The 16,991-nt window shown below is 39.4% G+C and overlaps 1 protein-coding gene across 4 annotated transcripts in view; it reads right to left on the reverse strand.

The window, feature by feature from the left end:
• Positions 1–3,254: 3,254 nt before the first annotated feature.
• The window catches only part of LOC103703018 (probable pre-mRNA-splicing factor ATP-dependent RNA helicase DEAH9), a 37,359-nt gene continuing 23,622 nt past the window's right edge, over positions 3,255–16,991 (reverse strand). For 2 of the 4 annotated variants that reach the window (XM_008785709.3, XM_026802970.2), the window contains 5 exons: positions 13,134–13,232; positions 12,962–13,048; positions 9,193–9,246; positions 7,247–7,326; positions 3,255–3,953 (listed from right to left, as the gene is read on the reverse strand). In XM_008785709.3, the coding sequence (XP_008783931.2) occupies positions 3,806–3,953; positions 7,247–7,326; positions 9,193–9,246; positions 12,962–13,048; positions 13,134–13,232 (468 nt within the window). In that variant the 3' untranslated portion in view covers positions 3,255–3,805. Of the gene's footprint in view, positions 3,954–5,470; positions 5,527–7,246; positions 7,327–9,192; positions 9,247–12,961; positions 13,049–13,133; positions 13,233–16,991 lie in introns of those variants that run through there. The other 2 variants (XM_026802971.2, XR_003384864.2) reach the window with 2 other exon arrangements.

The following is a 16,991-nucleotide window of genomic DNA, read 5'->3' on the forward strand; positions in this document are numbered from 1 at the left end:
ATATATTACACAAAATCCTTGCTAAAATATTTTTTTTTAATCTAAAATTTTTAACAACTGCTATGTGCATTTGCATATGTACTAGTGAGATTAAAAATTTGAATACTCCTTCCCTCCCCGCCTCTCTCTAGTAGATGGGTACAAACATGCACATAAAAATACGACACTTCAAAGAATTACATGATGACCATATTTTTTTTTTCCTATTAAGTACAATTTAAAGTGAAATTTTGATAATGCAACTAATAAGAAGAGTTTTAAAAAAATGAACTTGAAATACTTTTTCATCTTTAAAAATTTTCAAATAATCTTTCAAATTACCAAATTGTTCTAAGGTAATCCTTCAATCAGCCAACCCACGCTATTAACCCATCATTTCAAAAAATAACTTTATCCTTTTTGCACTTTAGACTGCTCGTCTTCTTACCTCAAGAGAGAAAAGAAAGAGAGAAGAAGAAAAGAAGAATAAGAAAAATAAAATAAAAGAAAGGAAAGAGGAAGGCAGCGCGCGAAGAGACAGGTGTCGCCACTAAGGTGGTAGTTCAGTTGAAACAGAGCGTTTGCTTCCAACCAAGTGGTTTCAGGTTCGAAACGCGCGGACATCGATTAAATCGGGGATCGGATGCTCCACGTCTGGTCACGGGGTCTGGAAGCGCTACTGGTCGGCTCATAGCCTTAATGGTGTCAGGTGTGACGTACTTACACGGAGGGTTCGCGACGGAGCCCAGAGGGGTAACCGAGCCGCCCCACGAGAGAGGAGGGTATGAGTAAAACCGGCCGGGGTGCCTAACACACGGTCATTTCTGCCCGCATTGAACATTCTCCTGATGAGATGGGGCCAGTAGGGCTGCTGCGCAGGGTAGGTTTGTCCCTTCCTCCCCCCTTCCTTTTTATTCCAGCCAAAAAAAAAAAAGACAGGTGTTGACTGGTAGCGGTTGTGGCGACTCGATCATGGGCGGTGGTGAGGGTTGCGACGGAGCAACCGAGAGACGGAGACTTTTCAATTCAGAGGGAGAAACAGAATTTTGGCCTGCTCCAGTATAAACATGACGACAATTTAGGATGAAGAAGCATTTAGGTCTTTACTCTTTCCATCTCAAAGGAACTGACTTCATTCCCGCATCACGCATCCGAAGTGCCAGAAAAGATCGTTAAAGATGTAGTCCAAAAACAGAAAAATATCGTAGGCAAGGAAGAGGACCAGAGTCGAGATCCACTAATGTTCTTTTTTTTTTTTTTTTGGCTGATAATTAGATTCTCTTCGGCATACCGCCATGTGTCATGCCCTTCTGTAGGTCTCGATTGGGAACCTCCTTCTTACCATCTCCTCCCACAATCTTTTGCTTCCCCTATACGTCCGGAGAGCAGACAAGGAAAAGGGGCGAACCTCCTACTTTACTCCCCTGCTCTGTTTTCTCTCTTCTTCTTAATGTGTTCTCCTTTCCCTTTTTTATGTTTTCGCAACGGGGCTGTGATTAGAAAGAGAGAGGGCTTGAGTTGGTTCTGGAAACAGGGGTTCGTCTGTTGTGGTATAGGACGGGACGGAGGAAGGGGAAGCAAATGCCTCTTTTGGATTGGGTTTCTGGCCACAATAACGGGTTTCTCCAGTAGATACACTTCATATGAGCCCCTCTCCTAGTCTCTTTTCCCGTTTCCTTCACCAGTTTCATTCTTCTCTAGGAATCAATCCTTCATGATTCCGCCCTTATGTAGATTTCCTTTTCAAATTACATGGAGGTTGTTTATTCTCTTCTAGGAGTGCTCGATGTCGAACACGATGGAGTTGTCCATGAGCTTGCGGCTGAGAGAGTCAGTTTCTTGGAATTAAGACGTCCATAAACCAGCGGCCGTCGGAGGTGTAGCCGTTGTTGACGGGGAAGCCATCCGAACAAAAGATAACACCGACTAATAGATTTATCATGCGATGGTCGCATACGGAGATGAACGGCAGAACCATCTCGGAACGTTTAGAAGGACCAATTTAAATTTTTTTTTGAAGATGAACATCTCGGACAATTGCCCAAATCTGAAAGGATGACACTGTAAACTTTTCTTATTTTAACGACCTTACCTTGTTTTCTTATCACTCACATATTAGTGCATTCACCTACACAAATAGACTTGTGAACATGCGCGCACATGCACGCCATTACAGGTTCAAGGAAGTTAATTATACGTAGAGTAATCTGACACATTGTCCTGTTTTTCTTCTTATTTTTTCGTAAAGTTTTTTTTTTCCCGCTATAGACACATTCATGCAAGTCAGCTACAGTTTTCATCCAGATTCCATCTGCAGGTACTGTAAGTAGCCATGCTGCTTGCATTAGAATTCGAATAATAACACGCAGCAGATTCCCGTCCCACCAATCCATATGTGCGTAACGTGCCTGGACATCTGGATTCCTTAGTGGCAGCTTTTCACTCTTAGCTTGCGGACTAACAAAGGGTATATCATATCAGCTTATATATTAAGCTAACATTCCTCTTCAAACTAAATTATTTCATGCGCATCTTTATCTAACCATTCATGCATGATAAAAAAAAAGATTTAACCAATATATGATTACCAAATGGAAATTGATACACACGCTCGGTATTATTGACCTTGAGCCATTCCTTACCCATACCAGCTCATAAGCTAGCAACTTGCCCTAGCTATTCTATTGCATGTGCACAGCAGTGTAGCTGAGCCATTCTCACGAGATGGCAAATATGACATACCTGCGATTAGTTTTGTATTTGCTTACTTTTAGAAACATCTAGCTAACACAGTGATCTATCCAACCATGAAGAGACGTGTGGGGCACGTAGACTCGGCCCACATTTCGCTTTAAAGACATGGAAGGGCCCTCCGAAAGGAATGGTAGAGGCAGCCAATGGATTAGTCCGTCACAATAATTGACATCTGGGACCGATGATGAAATGGAGTAAACAGGGGTTGCATCATATCAAGGCATATAGGATATAAACTAGCCAGGTTGCATCGGGGCTAAGCTTTAAAACAGTAAAGTTAGAAGCTACAGCATCATGCCACTATAAACTTGCTTCTAAAAAATTCAGAATAGAAGTTTGTGTATACATTCAACTTGATATTAGGAAACAAACTTACCACATCATCCCACACTCCTGTTTTTCAAAGAGAAACAGGTCAATATAGTATATGAATGAAGTCACCTCACCAAGTGAAATCCATTCTCCCAGCATGCAATGCCATGAAGAACAAACGACCTCTGCAGAAACAAAATACCAACATAGGAAATGACAAGAAAAGATGAGGAATATTAGAGCGAGATATTGCCAATATTACATACAAAACTTTGGTTGCCAACTAGTAGCAAAAAATGGCACCTGATTAGCATCATTATAATATTTCTCACCTAAAAACTATTTATAGAAAACTAAATTAACATAGGTTTAACATATGCACCAAAATGAAAATTATCATCTTCACGCTGAGCTGGTTAAGAGAAGACCACGTCAAATATCAGCTCTCTCTTCCCAATCCCCAATACCCAGCTCTCGTGGATAGAACAAGGGGTGATCCCATCAACTGACAAGACTGTCTTATATTTCCTCCTAAACTGGAGTTTATCTGCATGCCAATCCAACTTCCAGATCCCACTTGAAGTCCCATGCTTATGACAACTCATCAAGCAATTGATTTGAAAATGACCTTACAATCACTTTATGGAGTGTGATCGCAAGAAATCCACAATCATGACACCTCTCAATGAAGTTGTTGATGTTGCCCTCTCATGGTGCCCTGCTGATTTCAATATAGAAGAGGTTTCGATAAATACAGCTATCAGTAGGGGGCAGGGTTGGGCTTCCGGACTTGATAGAAATGTGGTGCAGCTTCAATAAGCCAGGATGGATCAATAGCAATTACATTGCGCATATAATGCTTGTCGGTGGAAACAAGAGAATGGTAGACCACCCACTTTGGATTGACTCTGTCCAAGGACAAAGCAATGAGTTTAGCATCTTCCTTTCATAATATCACGGACTCTGATAGAATTGCATGGAAGATTAGGAATTTTTTTGCAAGAATGGAAGATTAAAATTAACAATGAGCATATAATGTATAAATAAACAGTAAAAGATCTGCTCAACATGAAATTTGTTAGGTGGTATGCCTCGGTTAAGTGAAGAAGGTCAATCAAACCAACCAACATTGACTGATCATGCTAGTTTAATCAATATAATATCCCATGATCACCAGTATTCATACTTGCTTAAATATTAGAAACACCTGTAATCTATAAACATACACAAAATATGATGGAGCTATACACTTATTTCTGAAACATATTTCAACTCTTAATTATGGCTATATAAATGGACAAGCTATTATTTTTCTTAAAAAAATACCACCTCTATACCATGGTGCCAGCAAATCACAACCAAAATGACTATAAGACCAAAGCAACCATAGAGAGAATCTTCTATCAGGTAATCAACTAAAAGGTAACGGATGTCGGCAATTTTTGCCAACAGATGTATTCTTGTTCCTTTGTTTGGGTTATTCTCTCATATTGATCATCTCCAAAGGTATTATAACTACGAACGACAAATTGGACAACCAAATATCTTAACCATAATTTTCTTTTCTACCAAGCAATGCTGAACCGGCCCATAACAGCCGGTTCCGCTCGTACCGAACCAGTATCGGCGCCTACAGGCCGGTTCAGCTCGTACTGAACCGGTACCGGCGCCGACCAGGTCGGTTCGGACACAGAAAACGGTTCTGGCCGCCGGAACCAGCCAGTACAAGGCACTGAGTCCGGTTCGATCTGTGGCATTTAATGCTACGGTGCGTTGTGGCCTTTTTGGCCATAGCGCGTTGCATGCACAAAGGCCACAACGTGCGTCTTTTTGGCCGGTTCGATACCAGTTCGAACCGGCGCCGACCGGTACGCATACCGGTACCGGTTCGGCGATTCTTTTTTTCTACAAGTCTGAACTATGTACTGAAACACTGTTTTCCTTCTAGGCCGCATTCACTGTTTAATAGCTTAAACAACCAGGGCAAATAATGAGCTTCATCCCCCAACAAAGTGCTCAATAGAGTGAAACAATAGATGCCAGGGCCATCTGCCGAACTGTTACATGGACCAGGATATATAGCCAAAAACTTGACAAATCATGAATGTTTAACTATGTCATATAAATCTTGCCCAACGGCCAGCAACTGCACCAATCCACACCACCACAGTGGCACGATTTCTTTCAGACTGCACTAACTAGGATCACCAAGAAATGGTGGGAGTTGAGAATCCCCCAAACCACCTCATGGGGCTTGAAATCATGACCTCTCCAATAGCAGGATAAAGCCTTTCCCCCTCACTAAGATGTTGCTTGATATCAAGCACGTTCACATTTCTTAGTACATAATGGATACAAAAACTACTCTTGCCTTTTCCACAGGACAGGACGTAGGAAGCTGGTTTTTCTCTGTTTAAATACTTACCAGTCTTACACAAACATGGTCAGCAGCAACACGACTTCTATATTCCAAGAAGTTCGCTGAATTTCAAAACAAAATATTATCTGAGATGATAGGTCGGCAAGGTGCATTCATAAAAGTATAGATACACATATTCAGTAAAAAACAAATATGTCGGTAAACCTAATAATGCATCAATACAGAAAATACAATCAGATCTGTAAAAATTGAGCATTTTATTATAACCATAAACGACTCCAAAAAAATTCACTAAAGCAGTATAATTAATTTGGAAAAGCTTAATCGGTATTGTTTCAGTTTGTTTAAATGAGGGAAATAATTATGTTTAAAACAACATTTTTACAATATTTGGTTATACACTAAAAAGATGAATACATAAAGTAAATAGGCCATTAGCTGACAACATTTCAAAATCTATACTTAAAGTACATTTGTAAAAGTTCGAGTTGTTTGGACAGTTCTCAAATTCCAGAAATTTTTTGAAAGAATGCAATATATCCCTTAGATCTTTACTTTTCAAGCATAGATCAATGTATTTGTTACTAAACCCAAAATTTATCACTGTTCAAGCTCTCTTTATTTCTTCATTTGCAAGAAAGAAAATATAAATATGGATTTCACAAAAATCATAAAAACTAAAGAAATTCAATTTGATGATTCATCTCATTCTAAATCCACTTTTATTAAAAGAAAAGTCAGTTAAGGTGGAGAACAGGGTAGGAAGGTTTTACACAGAAAAAAAGTTCAGTTAGTTTGGATGATGTTGTATCACAAACTACAAATACGTCAATTACAGGCAATCCATTTTGACTATATGTGATTATTATAAAATAAGAATCTAGTTTACCAGCATAAACTATAAAGTTTCAAGAATATTGAATTCCTACTTTAATAAAAGCTCATCTCAGGAAGATACCTCAAACATTTTAACAATAGTTTGAAACCATCTACAGATACTGCAATTGGAATTATCCATGAAAAAAAAAATTAGAGGTTTAGCTATGAAATGGACCTAGAATGGACAAATACCCTAATGACAAAGTCAAAATATTCTACAGACTCATAAGTTCAGTCTTGTAGCCTTCCAGACACCTTTGAAATAACCAGAACATTCCTGAAATTAACAGGGGAGGCTAGATTGTCCATCTGATCAAATTAGGTTGTCCTACTCTGTTGAATGCTAACTTGTATTGTACCAAACACAAGATACAAAAGAAAATAAGAAATCAAAGGCATCTATATGGGTAGCACCCAATGCTTACATACATGCATGCATGCATACATAAGAGCATATATTTAAGCAGCCTCTTTAGATTTGAGCAGCATCTTAGATGTAAACCAAAAAATATTTTCTTGCTCTCTTGCTCTGTTACTGAAACTCAAAACTCCAAAATTCCTGTATGATGAACCCCTAATCATCGTCAACAAATTAAAATTTTAAAATATTCATATTTTATTTAAACCAAAGAATATTACATTTTTTTGTCCTACAAATTGTTCATCAAGATTTCCTTCTGTTAGATGCTTTCCTGGGTCCAAATGAACCAACCCTTGGAACTTTCATTCCCTGCCGTATGAGCCTCAATATTTATCACATTTAAGCAGTTCTGATCTTTAGACAGTTATTAATATCAAAAAATTGCAATTATGAGGCCATGGGATCAATCCAGCTCTTCAACCACTGAAACTAAATACCTCACATAACAAAAGACAAACTATAGGCAAAGAAAAATGCAGATTGCCTGGCATAAATATTGCCCTTCAATTTATCACACGAACCTGAAAAGTACGGAAGATGGATGGATGTATACTTCTTGGGAACTCTTAATTGTCTTGTACATACCGTTTGGACTGAACTCCTACAAGTAAATCACAGTAGGTTAACAAGACTCACGCAGAGAAATCCAACTCAATATAGTCAATAAACAATATCATGATTACTATATTGGCTTCTTGACTGCATGAAAGTAACACAAAAACGCACAGTAAGAGGTATCAATCAATTTTAGAGAAGAATCATTACAATGCGGCTAATGACATCTAAAAAGAATATAAATAAGGAATAAAGATAATTTTAAGAAAACCAGATTGTGGCATTAAACTAGATGCAAGGGTATGAAAGATATCTTGATATCAAATAAATGGACCAAGTAATGGTCTGTGAGATCAGACAATGCTGAGGCCATCCAGATAAATATGATAAACTCCATAGCAAGGTCCGCCGTACCGGTACCGGTCGGCGTACTGGTGGCCGGCCGGACCGGTACGGTACCGGTCCAGTCCGGTACGTACCGGCTGGTACCGGTCCCGTACCGGCCGGTACGCGGTGGTTTCAAAAACCACAGCGCGCGGCGCTGTGGTTCTTAAAAAAAAAAATCGTACCGGTGCGAACCGTATCGGCCTCGTACCGGCTCCTAACCGGCCGGTGCGCACCCGTACCGGCCGGTTCGGATAAAAAATCGGAAAATACCGGTTTTTTATCCGTTCCGGTACCGGTCCACGGCCGGACCGGTACGTACCGGCCCGTACCGGCCGGTACGGGCCGGTACGGCATTCCATGCTCCATAGTCAGATTCAAACATTCTAGATAGGCATGTAAGTCTATGTATAGCTATACAACATTCCTACGATAGCAAAACTAGGTATATATTCTCAATCTATGTTTTAAGTTTCGGTAGCAGGCCCTCAAGGAGTACCTTACCAGTAATGTCTGGTATGCCCTCGTGCTGATGCATGGCACACTGTTAGAGTCAATATAGCACCCATCCCATGTGTCAATACAGGGGGCATACCAAGCCACTATACCAAGTAGGTATGATGTACTCTGTACCACCTAGTACAGGTCAGTACTAAAGAACTTGCTCTAAAGAATTATATCATTTTATCCTAGAAATTTCAAAGACAAATGAAAGACAAATTTCAAATGACATCTTTAGCAAATCATGAACAGGTTAATTTTATGACATGTTTAAAAGAACATTTAAAACATAATGTTACAAAAACCAATGGTTTTAGTCTCGGTACCAGCAAATGTACCAGTGTCTTTACTAGAACGAATACAATACAATATGACTGTCTCAAGACACGATACATTCTTGAAGCCAGTGCAGCACCCATACCATCCATTGGTATGGGGGCGTGCTGAGCCTCCTTACCTTATAGCTACCATACAGTCTGTACCAAAGTCAGTATGGTATTGCCCGCAGTGGCCAATACAGCATGTATCAGGTTGGTATGATCGCCTGGAGTGGATATTTAAAACATTGAACAAAACTACAGAGATTTTCCATTCAAACAAAGGATGAAATTGAAAATTAGCTCTCAAGTTGATGCATCTAATCTAATGCGTGAGTTGCTTAGTCAACATACAAGGAAGATCAACTGAACTTGCTTTGCAAAAGCATAGGTTTCGGAAGAGGACCATTGGTACACCGGAATAAGTAAGGAACAAAAGGTATGGGAATTGTATATTTCACTTTCTAAAAGTATATTTAAATATCCACATCAAAATAACACTACACACATCAAGTTATCAATGCACTTGGTAAAGAGATGACATATCGAAACCTCATCCTCTTCTTGTTCTCAACAAACAAACACGCATATGAATGAACAATTAGTTGCAAGTCAAAGCAGATGCCTAGAAGCATAAGCATATGAGTGCCCTAAAAACAATGTTTCATATCAAATCCACAAATTAGAATAAAATACAAACGGCTACTTACCTCCAAGCAGCATGCATGGGCAAAAAAACCCGCAATGATTGCCTTTCTTAGCACCTACAAAACATAGAAGATGAATTCTAGCCAATTCAAAAATAACTATATTACGCTTCATTTATCAAATACTTTAACATTTAAAATTTTTCAGATCAAGTATCATGTAAATTATCAATGACACTGAGCACCAAGGAGATGAAACAATGAACTTATAAAATCAAATCCAGCTTTAAAAAGTCCATTGGCATATTTTTTAAACATATCATTTGAAATATCACTGTAGAGAAAAATAACCAAATTATTGAAGTTAGTAGAATCACAAATTGAGTTTTCAATAGGAAAGCAAAACAGCATACAGATTAGATCAAGTTTAGTCATTAAGAGACTTCATAATTGTTCAGGGATTTATATTTATTTTCAATTATTTTTCTGATTCACTATACTGAATCAAATAGGATGAATTGTTGCAGTATACGGTTCAATTATGTGATGCCCAAAACGACACATGCGAATATGCTCTAGTTAGCTTCTGCAAGTTCCAGAATCATTAGCACTCACAAAGAATGAACTAAGCGGTGGAAGTGACAGCCTTACAAAAATTCATGGGCCTCAATATCACTCGTGGTACAGAGAAATCCATGACTGAGATGTAGAGGAGACAAAATTGACATAAATAATTAGGAATGTCAACGAGCCAGCCTGCACCTGCACCCTGCGGGTTTTATTTTACATCATTTTCAGCTAGGTTGTGAGGTCAAGCCTATTGAAAAGTTTTAATTTGTCTGTTGTTATTTTTTTCACCAGATAAATAAGGGAGGGGGGGACGGACCAGGGATGCACCACTCGAGACTCGAACTCGGAACCTCTGATTGCTAATTAGAGGGATGTGACCATTGAAATAAGCCCCAATTCACAAGAAAAAGCAAGTTTTTTTTCCAAGATCTTCTGGTGTTGGCATCATTTTTGACTAATTTTAGATGTGAAATTTAAGGGTAAGATTGCATTGCCACCCGCTCACCCAAATGACCTTGGTGAGTTTATGTATTGCATTGCCACCCACTCACCCAAATGACCTTGGTGAGTTTATGTTCCCAACAATTGCTGTCTACCCTGACCACATCTGTGCCATATCTCATACTCATAACCATGTCAAATAATTCGAAATTGATAGTTTGGGCTAGTAAAACTTTCCATCAAATCAGAAGTCCTAAAAGGTTTCTTACAACATTAACAATAGATCTAAAGGTCCCCCCCCCCCCCTCTCTGTCTGAATAAAGCTACAAAATCTTTATGAATGTTTTAAAATAGCAATGATTTTACTCATACATTCTATATTTGGCAGCATCTTACTCTTGGAGATCTTTTTCTGTGAGCTATAGAAAACAATGAGAATGCATAAGGTTTAGGACTCAGCTGGCCTTCTATTATAAAGAATAAATAGTACAGTAAAATTCAAGAACACAGTAAAAGCTGACATTGGCACTATGCTGAATACTAACATAGATTTGGAAGATCAAAAAAATTTAGAGCATGAAAACTATTATTAAGTTGATGGCTCCTACTGAGCTTCCTTATAGGCTGCTATAGGGCTGAAAATGAGCTCAAGCTGGCCCGAGGCTCATCGGGCTGGGCTTCGGGCTAGGCCTGAAAGAGGTCACGCCAGGTTTGGGCTTAAATGTAGATCTCATTTGTTTTTTGGATGGGGCTCGGGTATGTCATTGGCCCGGCCTGAGCCTGAGCCCAAACAAGGACCGAAACGAAGCCCGAATTAATTTATTTTGTATATTGTTAGTTAGAAAGAATGATGAGGAAGTAAAGGACAAATTAAAATGGGTTTATCTAGAATAATGTATTATGTATCATTTACTTGTGTTATATGAGAGAGCTCAGTCTTAGCTAGCTCATTTACTTGTGAAGTAATATAATGAAACTTCAATCGGGTTCGGGCTAGACTTATTTTTGGCCCAAACGGATAATTCAGGCCAACCCAGTCGGATTCGGGTTGGACCTGAGCCTGGGCTCGGGCTTGAATTATCCAAAAATTTTCGGGCCTAAGCCCGGCCCGAAGCCCGCAAAAAAATCAAGCCGGGTTCGGGTAGGGGCATGGCCCGGCCCACTTACAGCCGTTTGATGTTTCATTTGATGGTTACATTGTGATGAAATGTTTCATGGTTGTTTATTGTGACCTCTAACCATCTAACTGTCTAATCATTGGTAGGATACAAAGAACGAGGTATGGATTAATTCTGCTCCTAATATTCAGCTTAAGTGCAAAGTGCTGCATGAAGCAGTATTGTCCTAGGTTTTTCAAGAGAAGGCGATCACTATTGATAGTCATCTATGCCCAACAAAGGGAAAATTTCAAGGCACCTGACTTTAGGGCAAATTCTGGAATGGGTTTTAGCTACCATGGAACAGGGTATGACACCAAACATGACATGGCATGTTGAGACACATAATATGCTGTGCCAGACCAAAAAACGGACTCAAGCTCTTTTGGCTTAGTATCAAGATTACCGGGTCACATCCACATGCTTAATGGATATGGATTATTACAAGCCAGACCACTTCATACTGAGCGGCTTGCCTGTTACCCAATACTGACCCAGTGCCTGGTGTGTGTGCTTACCTGGCATGGTACAAGCCAGCCAGCACAGAACAGCATGAGCCATACTGGAAATTATGCTCTAGAGTTACCACTTCCCAAATTCCCAAAAATTTTGTTGGATAAAGGTTAATAGCAAATCCATCATTCAAAGTGAAAAATGGAATATTGGCGACAATTCTATTTCTGAGGCACTTCCTGCAAATAAAATATTAGAATCTTTGAAAAGAGATGGAGCAGTCATAATTCAAGCCATTGGTTGGAAAATAAACTGTGGCATTGGTTAGAAAATAAATTTCAGGTAAGCATTTACTTAAAGAATTATTTTAGTTTATTCCTTCATGCAAAATGGGTCAGAAGTGTGATACTTATAGTTCTGTTGGTATCAACAGACACTTGATACCAGTTCTATCTCTTAAGAGGATGGATTGGGTTCTTCTGAGCTCATTCGAAGGGGGACGAATGAATTTTGCATCATGTTCTTGTAATAATAAGATGCTTCTTTCCCCTCTGACTTGATAAGGATGGTCCCACCATTTTGAGATTGTCTTCATGTTTTCAGATATCAACTCATGCACAACTGCAGTTAGACAAGAACTTTTTTTGGAAAACAAGATGAGATCAATTTGTTGCCTAAAGCTTTGGTGGTTGCAACTTCATTGTCTCCTCTAGGTTCAAGAGTGTTGATTTTAGAAGCATGGAAGAGCAACACAGTGCTGCTTCAACACATTTACCTTTTGCATCTTTACCATCTTTTTTTCCCTTTTAGTTAAACCTTTGTGATGAGATTACCAGCTTAAGCAAGTTAAACAAGGTCATCAATATTTAAGCTAGTTGGACTCTAGATTCAAAAGTGACTAGAAACCAGGATTTCAATATCAGTACGTTGAGCTCTTGATGTTAGGAGAATTGATCAAGATCTATCTTTTAATCAAGATCTGTCTTTCAAATTTTAAGATGTAACTTCATTCAAGAAATTTGCAATAAATTCTATTAGTTCAGTACAGAGCCTATGGTTACTCCACAAACAATGAGGCTTATTGGGAATAAAAGCAGCCGAAAAGAAAATCTCTAACAACACTGATAAATTGATATTATGCCAATGATAGGTAAACTAAAACAGAAAAATCAACCATAATATAAAACAATAAATAAAATTAAATAGAATGCCTGGGTGTCTCTTTCACAAGATTTCAGAACTATGCCAAGCCGCCTCAATAACCTGCTGAGTTGTTCCCTGATGTCAATAACCTTCTTCTGCACAAATATTATGAACATTATTGAAAGAAAAGATATGGTCAAGATTGACCATATACAGATAATCTATAGCATAGATACCCACCATAGCATGGTAATTTATATAGTTTTTGTAACACCACTGAGAAGATTTGCCAGAGTGAATAAATCCCTTGTAGACATTCAGGTATGTTACATGATCTCCCTGCACGTTACCAGATATGGATTATTTTGAACATGGATAAGGAAAGATAGTAAATACAGAATTCAAAGATCTTGTAAGACACACATAACCAACATCAAATCAATGGAGTAGGACTTTAAGTAGAAGGCACAGCCACCCCGAATTAATGGGACAAGAGTTTATACCTTTCATGTTTCAATTTTTATACCAAAGAAAAATAAAGCAAGCAGTGCCAAATCGATTCTATCTCCAACAAGTTTCTGGACAAAATGATTATGGCATGGATTTAAATATTGCGTAATACCCGCCATACCATACTGTGAGAGCAATGTTTAATGTATGCCTCCCAGTACTTTACCATACCCACACATGGTACTAAACTACTAATCTCTCTTTAGCGGTGTCGACATCAACATGTCTACCGACAGAACTGTCCTGTTCCATAGTCTACTTTAAATTTTGAATCATGGTAGCTCCACTAGTTGCAACATGGTCTAGATTTAATGAGAAAGCATGTGGTCAACGGATAGAAAGAAAAGGGGAAATAAACACCAACTCAAACAAAAAAAATGGATGGCAACAGACTATTGAAAAGGCAGGTGGCGTCCACTTAACCCAGCATTTCAAATAATAAAATAAACCATTTGATTTTTATGCAATTATTTCAGCAGGACTGATGATTCAAGGTTTCAAGCAATGCATAAGCTGCAAGCACACACCAGCATAAGCAATACAAGATGATATTCTATTTACAAACTGGGGCCATATAAGGATTTTATCCATTCCAAAATGATACCAGATAAATCCTAGAATTCTCCCATCTCCCTTAAAGAGCCCTACCATCTGCAATTTGTCACGGATTGTTGTCTCAAACAGAGCATCTTTTTCTTTTTTTGTTGTTGTTGTTGGGGTTGGGGTGGGGTGGGGTGGGGTGGGGTGGGGGGGGGGGGGGGGGGGGCGGGGCGGGGTGCGCTCGGTTCTGCCTCAACAAGGGTGAGGGTGTCCCCTTAAATAGCTGAAAAACAAAATTGGATTCCAAGCATTCTTGGCGTCCGAAAGTTAGCTCTGCCACTGGCCGACATGACTCAAAGTTAGAAAAGGAAAAGACTAAAAGCAATTTGCTTTTTATAAAGTAAAGCATCTTGCTTGTACAAAAGTAGACTCCTTTTCTCTAGCTTGGAGGGATTTCTTCCGCCTGAAGAAAGCTGAGGTTAACATAAAACTCCTTTATTAAAGTAGCTTTATGGAAAGCAGATTCCTTTGTCTGCTGGAGGGAGAGCCTTCTTCTATCCGAAGCGATGTGTTGGCATTAAAGGAGATTCTCTGTCTCTGAGCTGGTTGGAGAAAAGAGGATTTCTTGGCTCCGAAGCAATTGCTGTGCAGGGATGATGTAGACTAAATCAACTTTATTAAAGTTGATGCGACTCAAAGTAGGCGCCGAAAGTGGATTCCTTCTGATAATGAAAGTAGATTCCTTCTGGTGATTGTCTGGTGACTCAGCTAGTGATTTGAAGAGTCGCATGGCTAGATTTGTTGCTGTTGATCTGATCAGTCCGAGTGGGCAGGCTCTTTGCCTTTGTCCTCTTGTCTTGATTTGACCGCTCCTTTGCGGGGCCTGCTAGCAAGAATTCTTTGCCAGATGGCTTCTGTTCTATCCTCTGCGTGGAGGGACTGTGTATCTTCTTCGTTGGGGTCTTGGAATTTTTCTGCTAAGCATCTGTATTTGTTATGGTCTTCTGGAGTTGATGAAGACGATTTCATTGAGGCAGTTACAGTTGGATGTATCTCGAATGTGCAGTAGAATTACTGCTTCATATGGTCAAGACACTTGGCCATCATTTCCTCATTGGTGCAGTGAGGATGCCTCCTCGAGAACTTGTTTTTTAGGTTAATAAAATAATTATCATCAAGATCAGCTGATTGCTGAGTTATGGCATGTTCATTCGTGCTCTTATAAGAAATTAGATTGGTTTTGATAGTGGTGATTATATCCTGATATTTTTCTCTAGGCATGCCCAGAATCAATAATTTTTATATAAGTGGTGGCTAGGCATGCCCAGAGAAAAATATCAGGATATAATCACCACTATCAAAACCAATCTAATTTCTTATAAGAGCACAAATGAACATGCCATAACTCAGCAATCAGCTGATCTTGATGATAATTATTTTACTAACCTAAAAAACAAGTTCTCCAGGAGGCATCCTCACTGCACCAATGAGGAAATGATGGCCAAGTGTTTTGACCATATGAAGCAGCAATTCTACTGCAAATTCGAGATACATCCAACTGTAATTGCCTCAATGAAGTCAACTGAATCCAGGACATCGTCTTCATCAACTCCAGAAGACCATAACAAATACAAACGCTTAGCAGAAAAATTCCAAGACCCCAACGAAGAAGATACACAGTCCCTCCATGCAGAGGATAGAACAGAAGCCATCTAACAAAAAATTCTTGCCAGCAGACCCCGCAAAGGAGCGATCAAATCAAGACCAGAGGACAAAGACAGAGCCTGCCCACTCGAACTGATCATATCAGCAGCAGACCTAGACATGCGACTCTTCAAATCACTAGATGAGTCACTAGACAATCACCAGAAGGAATCCACTTTCATTATCAGAAGAAATCCACTTTTGGCGCCTACTTTGAGTCGCATCAACTTTAATAAAGTTGATTTAGTCTACATCAGCCTTGCACAGCAATTGTTTCGGAGCCAAAGAATCCTCTTTTCTCCAGCCAGCTCAGAGACAAAGGAAATCTCCTTTGATAAAGCTACTTTAGTCAAATCAACGTCACCATCAGCTTAATGTCAGCACATCGCTTCGGACGGAAGATGCCTCTCCCTCCTACAGACAAAGGAATCTGCTTCCCATAAAGCTACTTTAATAAAGGAGCTTTATGTCAATGTCAGCTTTCTTCAGGCGGAAGAAATCCCTCCAAGCCAGAGAAAAGGAATCTGCTTTTGTAAAAGCAAGATGCTTTACTTTATGAAAAGCAAATTGCTTTTAGTCTTTTCCTTTTCTAACTTTGAGTCATGTCGGCCAGTGGCAGAGCTAACTTTTGGACGCCAAGAATGCTTGGAATTCAACTTTGTTTTTCGGCTATTTAAGGGGACGCCCTCACCCTTGTTGAGGCAGAACCTTCAGCCTTTGGAGAAATAAAATTACTTATTCCTCCCCTCTCCTAACTGCGTTCTCTTCTCCTCTCCGCTCCGCTTGTAATTGGAAACCAACAATAAGGGACCTCACTGCCCAAAAACTAATTCTTTTTTCATAACATACAGGAATTCAGGGTCGTGACTTATTTTATAAGTCAAATTTCACCTTGAGGTTGAAGCTTAAAACCCAATTTACACATAAAATACAAAAAAAAAGAGAGAGAAGAAGCAGAAGATTGTACATATTTCAACACAATCCATGTTGCTGGCTCAATACTAAGTAAAGCAGGAAAAAGTTGCAACAAGCATAGTTCTTACACAAGAATGCATCTAGAATCACTTAGCAACCATAAAGCTACTCCATTTTTGTGATTCTAAACTTAATTGAGCAATGGGATTAGATGGAAGAATGAAGAAATTTGTGAAGGACACAAGCCCGGCTCTAAGCCCTAGTGCTAGAGCCTATCCTGTTTAGGGGCAGGGTCAGAGCAGTACCAGGATGGTCCAGGATCAGTCCCCAGAAAGAACAAAAAAGTAAAAAAAAAAAAAAAAAGGTGTCTGATCATGCCAGACCATCCGAAATGTCAGGGCAACCATCCAGGCCAGGATGGCCCAGGGC

This window comes from Phoenix dactylifera, chromosome 8 (assembly GCF_009389715.1).
Source record: "Phoenix dactylifera cultivar Barhee BC4 chromosome 8, palm_55x_up_171113_PBpolish2nd_filt_p, whole genome shotgun sequence".
NCBI lineage: Eukaryota > Viridiplantae > Streptophyta > Magnoliopsida > Arecales > Arecaceae > Phoenix > Phoenix dactylifera.